Source organism: Equus przewalskii, chromosome 11 (genome assembly GCF_037783145.1).
Source record: "Equus przewalskii isolate Varuska chromosome 11, EquPr2, whole genome shotgun sequence".
Classification (NCBI taxonomy): Eukaryota; Metazoa; Chordata; class Mammalia; order Perissodactyla; family Equidae; genus Equus; species Equus przewalskii.
In genome coordinates this window covers 33,328,853-33,344,638 of record NC_091841.1, presented here as the reverse complement: position 1 = coordinate 33,344,638, position 15,786 = coordinate 33,328,853, and the positions used below count along the sequence as shown (strand labels likewise).

Genomic DNA, 15,786 nt, shown 5'->3' with positions numbered 1-15,786 from the left:
GACCCTGGCCCAGGGCTGGTGCACTCATGCAGCCTCTCTCTTGCAGCTACTGCATCAACGGACGGCTGAAGTGCCCAGGGCGTTCGCTGACGCTTTTGGGTATGTAGCCACGGCCCAGGCCTGGGGACCTGGACTGTGAGGGGCCGTGGCCTCCTCTGACCTGGCCTCACCCCGGGCCCCCCTTTCTCCACAGAATCCTGCTCGGCCCCCAAGACATTCCAGGCCTGCAGCCAGTCCTCGGAGAACAAGTTTGGGGCAGCCTGTGCCCCCACGTGTCAGATGCTGGCCACTGGCATCCCCTGCGTAAGACTGGGGCGGAGCAAGGAGCCAGAGTGGACGCCCCCCAGAGCCTCTCATAGGGCCAGGAGAGGATGTCCACAAATCCCCAAGGAGGACGGGGCCACGCCCTGTGCTGTGCCCATCATCCTGCGATGCATGCCATGGGAGGCCGGGTGTGCTTGTCTGTGGGGTTCCCTGAGGACTGTGGCAGCAGCCCCTCAGCTTGGGGATGGGGAGGGTACAACAGCCCTGCCGTGACACACACAGGCGCTAGAACCTTCCCTGAGGGAAAGGCAGCTTTGCTAAAAGGAAGGCCCAGAGTGGGGGGCAGTTCTGGGAGGAAAGCTGGGGCTGCCAAGAGGGCCCAGGGCTGAGGCAGCAGCAGGCAGGGCCACCCTCCCAGGGCCCACTGACCCTCCCCCGCAGGTGCCCACCAAGTGCGAACCCGGCTGTGTCTGTGCCGAGGGCCTCTATGAGGACGCCAATGGGCAGTGTGTGCCCCCAGAGGAGTGCCCGTGTGAGTTTGCGGGGGTCTCCTACCCCCTGGGTGCCGAGCTCAACACGGACTGTAAGACCTGGTAAGCTCGGCCTCACCCCAGGGACCTGGCTGTCCTTGGGGTCCTTTGAGGTGGGCTGGGGGTCCCCCAACAACCCCACCAAGGCCAGGGTGCTGCAGGGTGTGTGTTTAGCCTGGGTCTCCCTGACACCCCTGCTCCTCCCCCAGTACCTGCTCGAGGGGGAAGTGGACATGCCAGCAGAGTGCCCAGTGTTCGTCCACCTGCACCCTCTACGGGGAGGGCCACATGGTCACCTTTGACGGGCAGCGCTTCGTGTTCGACGGCGACTGCGAGTACATCCTGGCCACGGTGAGGCTGGGCCCCGGGCTGCAGGGAGCAGGGCTGCGGGAGTTTGCCTGGTGGGCTCCTCCTCAGCGCCCCCCTCCCCACAGGATGGCTGTGGCGCCAATGACTCGCAGCCCACCTTCAAGATCCTGACGGAGAATGTGGTGTGTGGGAAGTTGGGCGTCACCTGCTCCCGGGCCATCAAGATCTTCCTGGGGGTGAGTAGGCCGGGCAGGGCCTCCCCACACCTCAGCCACTGGAGCCCCAGGTCCTAGTCTCTCGGTACTACCAGGCACTTGCTGCCCCTCTGCCCTCAGCCTCTTCGTCTGCATGACGGGCTGCAGTGTCTCCCAGAGCTGGACAGCCATGCAGAGGGTAGGGGTTCTCCATGAAGCCTGAGCCACAGCCCTCAGCACAGTTTCCATGATGTTCTGGAACCTTCCACCAATGACAGGCTCTAGAGGGCAGGCCGTAGCCCAGAGCTGGCCCTCGGCAGGCATTGGCCTGTATGTGTCCTTAACAGATGTGGTCCACCCTGCCTCAGAGAGTTCGGCAGGGGAGGCAGAACCCAGTGGCAGGCAGCCCCATCATGGCCCCACCCCACAGGGCCTGTCCATTGTACTGGAGGACAAGAACTACACGGTCAGTGGGGAGGAGGACCCCCATGTGCACTTCCGGGTGAAGGCCAGCTCCCTGAACCTGATGCTGGACGTCACCATCAGCAGCAAGTATAATCTGACCCTCATCTGGAACAAGCACATGACTGTCTTCATCAAGATCGCACGCTCCTCCCAGGTACCTGCACCACCCCTGCCCCACAGGAGTCCAGGGAGCAGGGGCAGCGCCTGTCCACCCCGCCTGACACCAGCCCCCACAGGACGCTCTCTGCGGCTTGTGTGGCAACTACAACGGGAACATGAAGGACGACTTTGAGACACGCAGTAAGTACGTGGCATCCAGTGAGCTGGAGTTTGTGAACTCGTGGAAGGAGAACCCGCTGTGTGGGGACGCCACCTTCGTGGTGGACCCCTGCAGTCTCAACACCTTCCGCCGCTCCTGGGCTGAGCGCAAGTGCAGCATCATCAACAGCCAGACCTTCGCAGCCTGCCACAACCAGGTGAGCCGGCCCCACAATGCACGCCCTCCTGAATGTCCAGCGGGGATGCCCCAGGGGTACAGTGTGGGGGGAAGGCCACAATCCACACTGGGGGGCCCACGTGGAACCCCTGCTCTTGACCAAGCAGTCAGGAGAGGGGCACTCAAGGACCGAGACCCAGCAGCTGCCCTGGGGTTAAGCGGGTGGGGTCTGGGTCTCCAGCTCCCGGAGCAGCCCCTGCCTGCGGGTCAGACCGCGCAGGGCGGGCAGCCAACACTGAAGCCTGGGCCCTGCAGGTGTACCACCTGCCTTACTATGAGGCCTGCGTAAGTGACACATGCGCGTGTGACACCGGAGGGGACTGCGAGTGCCTGTGCGATGCTGTGGCCGCCTACGCCAAGGCCTGCCTGGACAAGGGCGTGTGTGTGGACTGGAGAGCCCCCGACTTTTGCCGTGAGTGTCCTGTTCCCACGGGCTGCAGCGCTTCTCCTCGGCATGCGGCAGGTTGCGCCCCTACAGGGAGACACCACAGAGGGACCCTGAGCCTTTGAGGCCCGCATCCAGGCTCCCTGGCCGGCACACACTGAGGGCTTTGCTGGGGCCTGGCTCAGGGCCAGGGCTGCCACCTGACAGGCACTCTTCCTTCCAGCCGTCTACTGCGACTTCTACAATACCCACACGCAGGTGGGCAGCGGCGAGTACCAGTACACCCAGGAGGCCAACTGCACGTGGCACTACCAGCCGTGCCTCTGCCCAGGGTGGCCACAGAGCATCCCAGACAACATTGAAGGTACCAGCGCAGAGGGAGGGATCTGAGCAGAGGACTGATGGGGCTCCCCAGGCCAGGAGGACAGGAGCCTGGGGAGCAAGGACAGGGAGGTGGAGGAGGGCCAGGCCTGGAGCCATAGGACCGCCGACAGGAGGCATGTGGGAGAGGCACCAGGTGCACAGCACAGGGTGTCTGGCGGTGGGGAGTAAGACAGGGCACCTGCGTCTGGGGTTCAGGCAAGAGGCCGGGACTGGGCATGGACAGAGGGAGGGACAAAGGCCTGGGGAAGGGGGGCCTCCAGAGGCGGGCACTGAGCTTGGCCTGTCTCCACACCCCCAGGCTGCTACAACTGCTCCCAGGACGAGTACTTCGACCACGACGAGGGGACGTGCCTGCCATGCAGTAAGCTCGGGCACTGCCCAAGGGCCTCCCATGTCTGCCCAGCCCTGGTGCAGAGCTCCCTGCACACACCTCTGGCCGGGTCCCCAGCACCCCCATCCCCAGAGCTGTGCCCTGGGGTGCTGAGACTCCCAGAGACCCAGGCAGCCCCAAGCTCATATAGACGGCACAGAGAGAGAAATGACAGGGCCTCTCTCCGCCTCACCTCCCCTCTCCAGACAGCAACTCCCCAGCCCCCAGTCCCAGGACAGGCCCAGGCCCCGCCAGCCTGCCCGGTGTGTGAGTGCAGAGCAGAAATCTCCTGGGAATTCAGCACAGGTGGCCTGGAGAGCTTCCCTAAGTGGGCACTGGACATGTCTGCAGCTACCCTGGGGGTGCAGCGCCCTGACTGGCCCCTCCACTCCCTGCCAGGCCCACTGACCAGGGGAGGGGGTGGTACTGGGAGGGGAGGAGGACGGAGAGCCAGCGCCCAGGCACCTCTGCGGTGGCTCCCTCCCACTTGGTCCTCTGCCTCTGGAGCAACTCCGACTCAGACCCTGGGGACACACCTGAAGGCTTCCGAAGGGCCGTAGCAGGGCAGTGCTCCTGACCACTCCTCCTCTTGCAGTGCCGCCGACCACGACGTCTCCACCGCCCACTACAGGTGATTGCACACACACTAGGTGCTGAGGTGAAGAAGGCTTTCTCCCCAGGGCTCTTCCCTGGCTCTGCAAGTCAGCCCCTGGCCAGCTAGCCTGTGCCTGTCCAGCGCCAGGCAGCAGCAGCTGCTGCTGTCCCTGCAGCCCCGGCCAGTTTGTGTGGGGCGGCATCCCTGGGCTGCTGTGACAGTGGGAGCAGCAGGTGCTGAGCAGCAAGTCAGAGGCGAGGGATGGGTAAAGCTTAGCTCCCGGCCGACAAACAGCCGGCCCCTCCACAGCCCCCACTGGATGGCCACTGAGCACAGCAGGGCCAACAAGCAAGTTCCCCAACAGGAAACTCCCACCCTGCCCTCGGAGGGCCACAGGCTGGCCCCTGTGCCTCCCACCCAGCCTGCCTAGAGCTACATGGCTTGGAGGCCCAGCAAGCAATAGACAGGGGTTCCTCCTAAAGGGTGTACCCCCACAATAAGAGCACATCTGCCCCTCAGGTTCACCCTCCACAGGAACCAGGACCACCACGGCCACCCCCAGCACCACGGAGACCCCCAGGATCACTGGGCTCCTCAGCTCCACCGGACCCTCACCAAGCTCCCCAGCCACACCTGTGGCCCCCACCCAGACCTCTCGCCTTCCGGCCACAGCCACAGCCCCCACCTCCACACAGGCAGCAACAGCCCCAACCACCCAGACAGAACCAACAGTCTCCTCAGGTGGTAAGGGCCCCGAGGGCCCCACTGTGGTGACAGAGGCATGTGCAGGGTCACAGACGGGCTCTGGTAGAGACAGAGGGCAGGGCCATCCCCATACTTCGCTGAAATCTTTCCACTGAGCAGATTCTCAGGCACAGAATTCCCTGCACTTGGGAGTGGAGCTGGGTTTCTTTGAAAGGCTTTTTTAAAGAATAAGTGGGCCACAGGACGTGGCCGTTCCTGGCTGATACTGTTGCTAGGAAGCATGAGGGACCTGCTGGGCAGAAGGCCACCAGGAGCACAGGGCAGACCTCTGTGCAGCCTTCCCCCTAGCCCATCACCACACCCACCCCACCCCACCCAGCAGCAACCCCTTCTGGCTGCCCCGGGACCACGAGGGGACACGATATGGGTGCCACTAGCAAAGGCAGGTGGAGGGACAGCCAGTGGCCCACAAGAACACAAGGTTACCAAGGACCCCAAGCCAGGGCCGGCCAGAGGAAGACATGAGTGTCAGCCAGGGGAAGACACATTTCTCACAAAGGAGCTAAGAGTACCCTGTTGGTGTGGCTCCTGGGGTAAGGAAGACGGGGGGACCCAGAGGGGAAAGTGCAGATGAGGATGGACAGAATGTTCTGGGGGCTGTTCCCTGCAGTGTCACCTCGAACTACCTCTGCTGTCACCACGCGGGCCACATCAGCGACAGCACCCACAGCCACTCCCAGGTCAACGTCCACAGGACCCACTGTGACCCATGCGACAACACAGCACACAGCATCACCACTCAGCACGACCACGCAATCCACAGCTCAGTACACAGTGCGCACCACAGCAGCACCAGCAAGCCCAGCAACACCAGGGACCTCCAAGGGACCCCCAACAAGTAAGCCAGCCCCCACTCATGTGTCCCCGCAGAGGGCCACAGCATACATGCCCTGATGCCCAGCCCAAGCTGTCCAGGGCTGCATGGAGGAGAGCAGCCTGAGAGCACCCCCAGGAACAGGGAGGTCCGAGGGTGGGGGCAGCCTGCCGAGCCCCCAGCCCTCAGCCTACCTCCCTAAACATGCTTCTCTCTGCACTTCTCCGCAGCGACAGCTTCGGAGCTCCGATCCACCACGGCTGCCTCCTCCCCAGGTGAGCCACAGACACAGGGGACTTCATGGGTGCCAAAAGCACTTGACACAAAATACAGTTCCCACTATGCAGGATGGGCCAGAAACATCTGTATTCCAACACTGGCATCAGAAGAGAAGCCCATTACAAAGGCCAGCAGCAGAGATGCTCGTGGAGGGATGGTCCACTCCGCCCCAAGAAAAGCCACTCTGAAAGTGGGGGAAACAGGGAGGAGACAGAGGGCTAGAGAGGAGGGAACCCAAAACGACTAGAGGCAACTGACCTGCAACGAGGGCCAGGGAAGACACAGGACAGGGGTCGAGGAGGAGAGGGTGGGACACAGGAAGAATGCCTGGGACAACCTCCCAAGATGCACTCAAACCACAGCAAAAGAGGGTGAGAAGTGGGAGCTGAACCAACAGGAGGAGGTAAGAAAGAAAGGGACTTGACAGACGTTGTCTCCCACAGCATCCTCCACAACCGAATGGACCCGGAGCACAGCTGTCAGCCAGAACACAGAGCACACTGACAGGCCGCCAAACGGTCATACCAGCACAAGCCCCAGCACACGCTCAAGCACCCAGCACACCACCCCGCTAACATCACCAGGCACGAGGGCACACACCACAAGTGAAGAGAGCACACCAACAGCACACACCCTCAGCACTCCCCACACTGTCTTCACCACTCACTTCTCCCCACCGACAGTCTCCCTCTCCTCCACCGCCCACACCACAGGGCCGCCCACGGGGACATCCTTCCGGACCACCAGCACCTCCCCGACCCCATCACGCCCCGAGACCACTCTGCCCACTCAGGTTCCAACATCTGCCACCTCCTCGGTCACGCCAACTTCCCACCGAGTCATCACCCCAACCCAACCAGAAACCCAGTCTTCTGCAGCCTCTCAAACGCCCACGGCCAAGCCTCCTCCGTCTTCCCACGTCCCCCCGACAGCCACAGCGCCCACACCCACACCCACATCCTCACCCGTGACACTGACCACAACGCGGACCACCCCAGCCCCCACCTCGCTCAGCACGGCCAAAACCTCCCCTTCCCCCGGGTCACACCCCTCCTCCACTGCCCGCCCTGAGACCACCTCGGCCCCACACACCACCCTGTCCCCCAAGCCCGCCACCACAGGCACTGCCACCCCCGTGACACACACCGCCACGGCCACCCCCACCGCCACCGCCAGCAGGCCCCACACTCCCTTCACCACTCACTCCTCCCCACCGACCGTCTCCCTCTCCTCCACCGCCCACACCACAGGGCCGCCCACGGGGACATCCTTCCGGACCACCAGCACCTCCCCGACCCCATCACGCCCCGAGACCACTCTGCCCACTCAGGTTCCAACATCTGCCACCTCCTCGGTCACGCCAACTTCCCACCGAGTCATCACCCCAACCCAACCAGAAACCCAGTCTTCTGCAGCCTCTCAAACGCCCACGGCCACCCCTCCTCCGTCTTCCCACGTCCCCCCGACAGCCACAGCGCCCACACCCACACCCACATCCTCACCCGTGACACTGACCACAACGCGGACCACCCAAGCCCCCACCTCGCTCAGCACGGCCAAAACCTCCCCTTCCCCCGGGTCACACCCCTCCTCCACTGCCCGCCCTGAGACCACCTCGGCCCCACACACCACCCTGTCCCCCAAGCCCGCCACCACAGGCACTGCCACCCCCGCGACACACACCGCCACGGCCACCCCCACCGCCACCGCCAGCAGGCCCCACACTCCCTTCACCACTCACTCCTCCCCACCGACCGTCTCCCTCTCCTCCACCGCCCACACCACAGGGCCGCCCACGGGGACATCCTTCCGGACCACCAGCACCTCCCCGACCCCATCACGCCCCGAGACCACTCTGCCCACTCAGGTTCCCACATCTGCCACCTCCTCGGTCACGCCAACTTCCCACCGAGTCATCACCCCAACCCAACCAGAAACCCAGTCTTCTGCAGCCTCTCAAACGCCCACGGCCACCCCTCCTCCGTCTTCCCACGTCCCCCCGACAGCCACAGCGCCCACACGCACACCCACAGCCGCCCGCGTGACACTGACCACAACGCGGACCACCCAAGCCCCCACCTCGCTCAGCACGGCCAAAACCTCCCCTTCCCCCGGGTCACACCCCTCCTCCACTGCCCGCCCTGAGACCACCTCGGCCCCACACACCACCCTGTCCCCCAAGCCCGCCACCACAGGCACTGCCACCCCCGCGACACACACCGCCACGGCCACCCCCACCGCCACCGCCAGCAGGCCCCACACTCCCTTCACCACTCACTCCTCCCCACCGACCGTCTCCCTCTCCTCCACCGCCCACACCACAGGGCCGCCCACGGGGACATCCTTCCGGACCACCAGCACCTCCCCGACCCCATCACGCCCCGAGACCACTCTGCCCACTCAGGTTCCCACATCTGCCACCTCCTCGGTCACGCCAACTTCCCACCGAGTCATCACCCCAACCCAACCAGAAACCCAGTCTTCTGCAGCCTCTCAAACGCCCACGGCCACCCCTCCTCCGTCTTCCCACGTCCCCCCGACAGCCACAGCGCCCACACCCACACCCACATCCTCACCCGTGACACTGACCACAACGCGGACCACCCCAGCCCCCACCTCGCTCAGCACGGCCAAAACCTCCCCTTCCCCCGGGTCACACCCCTCCTCCACTGCCCGCCCTGAGACCACCTCGGCCCCACACACCACCCTGTCCCCCAAGCCCGCCACCACAGGCACTGCCACCCCCGCGACACACACCGCCACGGCCACCCCCACCGCCACCGCCAGCAGGCCCCACACTCCCTTCACCACTCACTCCTCCCCACCGACCGTCTCCCTCTCCTCCACCGCCCACACCACAGGGCCGCCCACGGGGACATCCTTCCGGACCACCAGCACCTCCCCGACCCCATCACGCCCCGAGACCACTCTGCCCACTCAGGTTCCAACATCTGCCACCTCCTCGGTCACGCCAACTTCCCACCGAGTCATCACCCCAACCCAACCAGAAACCCAGTCTTCTGCAGCCTCTCAAACGCCCACGGCCACCCCTCCTCCGTCTTCCCACGTCCCCCCGACAGCCACAGCGCCCACACCCACACCCACATCCTCACCCGTGACACTGACCACAACGCGGACCACCCAAGCCCCCACCTCGCTCAGCACGGCCAAAACCTCCCCTTCCCCCGGGTCACACCCCTCCTCCACTGCCCGCCCTGAGACCACCTCGGCCCCACACACCACCCTGTCCCCCAAGCCCGCCACCACAGGCACTGCCACCCCCGCGACACACACCGCCACGGCCACCCCCACCGCCACCGCCAGCAGGCCCCACACTCCCTTCACCACTCACTCCTCCCCACCGACCGTCTCCCTCTCCTCCACCGCCCACACCACAGGGCCGCCCACGGGGACATCCTTCCGGACCACCAGCACCTCCCCGACCCCATCACGCCCCGAGACCACTCTGCCCACTCAGGTTCCAACATCTGCCACCTCCTCGGTCACGCCAACTTCCCACCGAGTCATCACCCCAACCCAACCAGAAACCCAGTCTTCTGCAGCCTCTCAAACGCCCACGGCCACCCCTCCTCCGTCTTCCCACGTCCCCCCGACAGCCACAGCGCCCACACCCACACCCACATCCTCACCCGTGACACTGACCACAACGCGGACCACCCAAGCCCCCACCTCGCTCAGCACGGCCAAAACCTCCCCTTCCCCCGGGTCACACCCCTCCTCCACTGCCCGCCCTGAGACCACCTCGGCCCCACACACCACCCTGTCCCCCAAGCCCGCCACCACAGGCACTGCCACCCCCGCGACACACACCGCCACGGCCACCCCCACCGCCACCGCCAGCAGGCCCCACACTCCCTTCACCACTCACTCCTCCCCACCGACCGTCTCCCTCTCCTCCACCGCCCACACCACAGGGCCGCCCACGGGGACATCCTTCCGGACCACCAGCACCTCCCCGACCCCATCACGCCCCGAGACCACTCTGCCCACTCAGGTTCCCACATCTGCCACCTCCTCGGTCACGCCAACTTCCCACCGAGTCATCACCCCAACCCAACCAGAAACCCAGTCTTCTGCAGCCTCTCAAACGCCCACGGCCACCCCTCCTCCGTCTTCCCACGTCCCCCCGACAGCCACAGCGCCCACACCCACACCCACATCCTCACCCGTGACACTGACCACAACGCGGACCACCCAAGCCCCCACCTCGCTCAGCACGGCCAAAACCTCCCCTTCCCCCGGGTCACACCCCTCCTCCACTGCCCGCCCTGAGACCACCTCGGCCCCACACACCACCCTGTCCCCCAAGCCCGCCACCACAGGCACTGCCACCCCCGCGACACACACCGCCACGGCCACCCCCACCGCCACCGCCAGCAGGCCCCACACTCCCTTCACCACTCACTCCTCCCCACCGACCGTCTCCCTCTCCTCCACCGCCCACACCACAGGGCCGCCCACGGGGACATCCTTCCGGACCACCAGCACCTCCCCGACCCCATCACGCCCCGAGACCACTCTGCCCACTCAGGTTCCCACATCTGCCACCTCCTCGGTCACGCCAACTTCCCACCGAGTCATCACCCCAACCCAACCAGAAACCCAGTCTTCTGCAGCCTCTCAAACGCCCACGGCCACCCCTCCTCCGTCTTCCCACGTCCCCCCGACAGCCACAGCGCCCACACGCACACCCACAGCCGCCCGCGTGACACTGACCACAACGCGGACCACCCAAGCCCCCACCTCGCTCAGCACGGCCAAAACCTCCCCTTCCCCCGGGTCACACCCCTCCTCCACTGCCCGCCCTGAGACCACCTCGGCCCCACACACCACCCTGTCCCCCAAGCCCGCCACCACAGGCACTGCCACCCCCGCGACACACACCGCCACGGCCACCCCCACCGCCACCGCCAGCAGGCCCCACACTCCCTTCACCACTCACTCCTCCCCACCGACCGTCTCCCTCTCCTCCACCGCCCACACCACAGGGCCGCCCACGGGGACATCCTTCCGGACCACCAGCACCTCCCCGACCCCATCACGCCCCGAGACCACTCTGCCCACTCAGGTTCCCACATCTGCCACCTCCTCGGTCACGCCAACTTCCCACCGAGTCATCACCCCAACCCAACCAGAAACCCAGTCTTCTGCAGCCTCTCAAACGCCCACGGCCACCCCTCCTCCGTCTTCCCACGTCCCCCCGACAGCCACAGCGCCCACACCCACACCCACATCCTCACCCGTGACACTGACCACAACGCGGACCACCCCAGCCCCCACCTCGCTCAGCACGGCCAAAACCTCCCCTTCCCCCGGGTCACACCCCTCCTCCACTGCCCGCCCTGAGACCACCTCGGCCCCACACACCACCCTGTCCCCCAAGCCCGCCACCACAGGCACTGCCACCCCCGCGACACACACCGCCACGGCCACCCCCACCGCCACCGCCAGCAGGCCCCACACTCCCTTCACCACTCACTCCTCCCCACCGACCGTCTCCCTCTCCTCCACCGCCCACACCACAGGGCCGCCCACGGGGACATCCTTCCGGACCACCAGCACCTCCCCGACCCCATCACGCCCCGAGACCACTCTGCCCACTCAGGTTCCAACATCTGCCACCTCCTCGGTCACGCCAACTTCCCACCGAGTCATCACCCCAACCCAACCAGAAACCCAGTCTTCTGCAGCCTCTCAAACGCCCACGGCCACCCCTCCTCCGTCTTCCCACGTCCCCCCGACAGCCACAGCGCCCACACCCACACCCACATCCTCACCCGTGACACTGACCACAACGCGGACCACCCAAGCCCCCACCTCGCTCAGCACGGCCAAAACCTCCCCTTCCCCCGGGTCACACCCCTCCTCCACTGCCCGCCCTGAGACCACCTCGGCCCCACACACCACCCTGTCCCCCAAGCCCGCCACCACAGGCACTGCCACCCCCGCGACACACACCGCCACGGCCACCCCCACCGCCACCGCCAGCAGGCCCCACACTCCCTTCACCACTCACTCCTCCCCACCGACCGTCTCCCTCTCCTCCACCGCCCACACCACAGGGCCGCCCACGGGGACATCCTTCCGGACCACCAGCACCTCCCCGACCCCATCACGCCCCGAGACCACTCTGCCCACTCAGGTTCCAACATCTGCCACCTCCTCGGTCACGCCAACTTCCCACCGAGTCATCACCCCAACCCAACCAGAAACCCAGTCTTCTGCAGCCTCTCAAACGCCCACGGCCACCCCTCCTCCGTCTTCCCACGTCCCCCCGACAGCCACAGCGCCCACACGCACACCCACAGCCGCCCGCGTGACACTGACCACAACGCGGACCACCCAAGCCCCCACCTCGCTCAGCACGGCCAAAACCTCCCCTTCCCCCGGGTCACACCCCTCCTCCACTGCCCGCCCTGAGACCACCTCGGCCCCACACACCACCCTGTCCCCCAAGCCCGCCACCACAGGCACTGCCACCCCCGCGACACACACCGCCACGGCCACCCCCACCGCCACCGCCAGCAGGCCCCACACTCCCTTCACCACTCACTCCTCCCCACCGACCGTCTCCCTCTCCTCCACCGCCCACACCACAGGGCCGCCCACGGGGACATCCTTCCGGACCACCAGCACCTCCCCGACCCCATCACGCCCCGAGACCACTCTGCCCACTCAGGTTCCAACATCTGCCACCTCCTCGGTCACGCCAACTTCCCACCGAGTCATCACCCCAACCCAACCAGAAACCCAGTCTTCTGCAGCCTCTCAAACGCCCACGGCCACCCCTCCTCCGTCTTCCCACGTCCCCCCGACAGCCACAGCGCCCACACCCACACCCACATCCTCACCCGTGACACTGACCACAACGCGGACCACCCAAGCCCCCACCTCGCTCAGCACGGCCAAAACCTCCCCTTCCCCCGGGTCACACCCCTCCTCCACTGCCCGCCCTGAGACCACCTCGGCCCCACACACCACCCTGTCCCCCAAGCCCGCCACCACAGGCACTGCCACCCCCGCGACACACACCGCCACGGCCACCCCCACCGCCACCGCCAGCAGGCCCCACACTCCCTTCACCACTCACTCCTCCCCACCGACCGTCTCCCTCTCCTCCACCGCCCACACCACAGGGCCGCCCACGGGGACATCCTTCCGGACCACCAGCACCTCCCCGACCCCATCACGCCCCGAGACCACTCTGCCCACTCAGGTTCCCACATCTGCCACCTCCTCGGTCACGCCAACTTCCCACCGAGTCATCACCCCAACCCAACCAGAAACCCAGTCTTCTGCAGCCTCTCAAACGCCCACGGCCACCCCTCCTCCGTCTTCCCACGTCCCCCCGACAGCCACAGCGCCCACACCCACACCCACAGCCGCCCGCGTGACACTGACCACAACGCGGACCACCCAAGCCCCCACCTCGCTCAGCACGGCCAAAACCTCCCCTTCCCCCGGGTCACACCCCTCCTCCACTGCCCGCCCTGAGACCACCTCGGCCCCACACACCACCCTGTCCCCCAAGCCCGCCACCACAGGCACTGCCACCCCCGCGACACACACCGCCACGGCCACCCCCACCGCCACCGCCAGCAGGCCCCACACTCCCTTCACCACTCACTCCTCCCCACCGACCGTCTCCCTCTCCTCCACCGCCCACACCACAGGGCCGCCCACGGGGACATCCTTCCGGACCACCAGCACCTCCCCGACCCCATCACGCCCCGAGACCACTCTGCCCACTCAGGTTCCCACATCTGCCACCTCCTCGGTCACGCCAACTTCCCACCGAGTCATCACCCCAACCCAACCAGAAACCCAGTCTTCTGCAGCCTCTCAAACGCCCACGGCCACCCCTCCTCCGTCTTCCCACGTCCCCCCGACAGCCACAGCGCCCACACCCACACCCACATCCTCACCCGTGACACTGACCACAACGCGGACCACCCAAGCCCCCACCTCGCTCAGCACGGCCAAAACCTCCCCTTCCCCCGGGTCACACCCCTCCTCCACTGCCCGCCCTGAGACCACCTCGGCCCCACACACCACCCTGTCCCCCAAGCCCGCCACCACAGGCACTGCCACCCCCGCGACACACACCGCCACGGCCACCCCCACCGCCACCGCCAGCAGGCCCCACACTCCCTTCACCACTCACTCCTCCCCACCGACCGTCTCCCTCTCCTCCACCGCCCACACCACAGGGCCGCCCACGGGGACATCCTTCCGGACCACCAGCACCTCCCCGACCCCATCACGCCCCGAGACCACTCTGCCCACTCAGGTTCCCACATCTGCCACCTCCTCGGTCACGCCAACTTCCCACCGAGTCATCACCCCAACCCAACCAGAAACCCAGTCTTCTGCAGCCTCTCAAACGCCCACGGCCACCCCTCCTCCGTCTTCCCACGTCCCCCCGACAGCCACAGCGCCCACACCCACACCCACAGCCGCCCGCGTGACACTGACCACAACGCGGACCACCCAAGCCCCCACCTCGCTCAGCACGGCCAAAACCTCCCCTTCCCCCGGGTCACACCCCTCCTCCACTGCCCGCCCTGAGACCACCTCGGCCCCACACACCACCCTGTCCCCCAAGCCCGCCACCACAGGCACTGCCACCCCCGCGACACACACCGCCACGGCCACCCCCACCGCCACCGCCAGCAGGCCCCACACTCCCTTCACCACTCACTCCTCCCCACCGACCGTCTCCCTCTCCTCCACCGCCCACACCACAGGGCCGCCCACGGGGACATCCTTCCGGACCACCAGCACCTCCCCGACCCCATCACGCCCCGAGACCACTCTGCCCACTCAGGTTCCAACATCTGCCACCTCCTCGGTCACGCCAACTTCCCACCGAGTCATCACCCCAACCCAACCAGAAACCCAGTCTTCTGCAGCCTCTCAAACGCCCACGGCCACCCCTCCTCCGTCTTCCCACGTCCCCCCGACAGCCACAGCGCCCACACCCACACCCACATCCTCACCCGTGACACTGACCACAACGCGGACCACCCAAGCCCCCACCTCGCTCAGCACGGCCAAAACCTCCCCTTCCCCCGGGTCACACCCCTCCTCCACTGCCCGCCCTGAGACCACCTCGGCCCCACACACCACCCTGTCCCCCAAGCCCGCCACCACAGGCACTGCCACCCCCGCGACACACACCGCCACGGCCACCCCCACCGCCACCGCCAGCAGGCCCCACACTCCCTTCACCACTCACTCCTCCCCACCGACCGTCTCCCTCTCCTCCACCGCCCACACCACAGGGCCGCCCACGGGGACATCCTTCCGGACCACCAGCACCTCCCCGACCCCATCACGCCCCGAGACCACTCTGCCCACTCAGGTTCCAACATCTGCCACCTCCTCGGTCACGCCAACTTCCCACCGAGTCATCACCCCAACCCAACCAGAAACCCAGTCTTCTGCAGCCTCTCAAACGCCCACGGCCACCCCTCCTCCGTCTTCCCACGTCCCCCCGACAGCCACAGCGCCCACACCCACACCCACATCCTCACCCGTGACACTGACCACAACGCGGACCACCCAAGCCCCCACCTCGCTCAGCACGGCCAAAACCTCCCCTTCCCCCGGGTCACACCCCTCCTCCACTGCCCGCCCTGAGACCACCTCGGCCCCACACACCACCCTGTCCCCCAAGCCCGCCACCACAGGCACTGCCACCCCCGCGACACACACCGCCACGGCCACCCCCACCGCCACCGCCAGCAGGCCCCACACTCCCTTCACCACTCACTCCTCCCCACCGACCGTCTCCCTCTCCTCCACCGCCCACACCACAGGGCCGCCCACGGGGACATCCTTCCGGACCACCAGCACCTCCCCGACCCCATCACGCCCCGAGACCACTCTGCCCACTCAGGTTCCAACATCTGC

At 66.4% G+C, this 15,786-nt stretch overlaps 1 protein-coding gene across 1 annotated transcript in view; it reads left to right on the top strand.

Annotated features, from left to right (window-relative positions):
* Nucleotides 1–15,786, top strand: part of LOC103544449 (mucin-6) — a 29,114-nt gene that overhangs the window by 8,964 nt on the left and 4,364 nt on the right. The window contains exons 18-32 of the mRNA XM_070564653.1: nt 47–99; nt 194–303; nt 706–857; nt 1,004–1,145; nt 1,229–1,339; nt 1,728–1,916; nt 1,999–2,238; nt 2,514–2,670; nt 2,867–3,007; nt 3,326–3,388; nt 3,993–4,028; nt 4,512–4,736; nt 5,368–5,595; nt 5,802–5,846; nt 6,294–15,772. Coding sequence (XP_070420754.1) covers nt 47–99; nt 194–303; nt 706–857; nt 1,004–1,145; nt 1,229–1,339; nt 1,728–1,916; nt 1,999–2,238; nt 2,514–2,670; nt 2,867–3,007; nt 3,326–3,388; nt 3,993–4,028; nt 4,512–4,736; nt 5,368–5,595; nt 5,802–5,846; nt 6,294–15,772 — 11,371 coding nt within the window. The remainder of the gene's footprint in view (nt 1–46; nt 100–193; nt 304–705; nt 858–1,003; nt 1,146–1,228; nt 1,340–1,727; nt 1,917–1,998; nt 2,239–2,513; nt 2,671–2,866; nt 3,008–3,325; nt 3,389–3,992; nt 4,029–4,511; nt 4,737–5,367; nt 5,596–5,801; nt 5,847–6,293; nt 15,773–15,786) is intronic.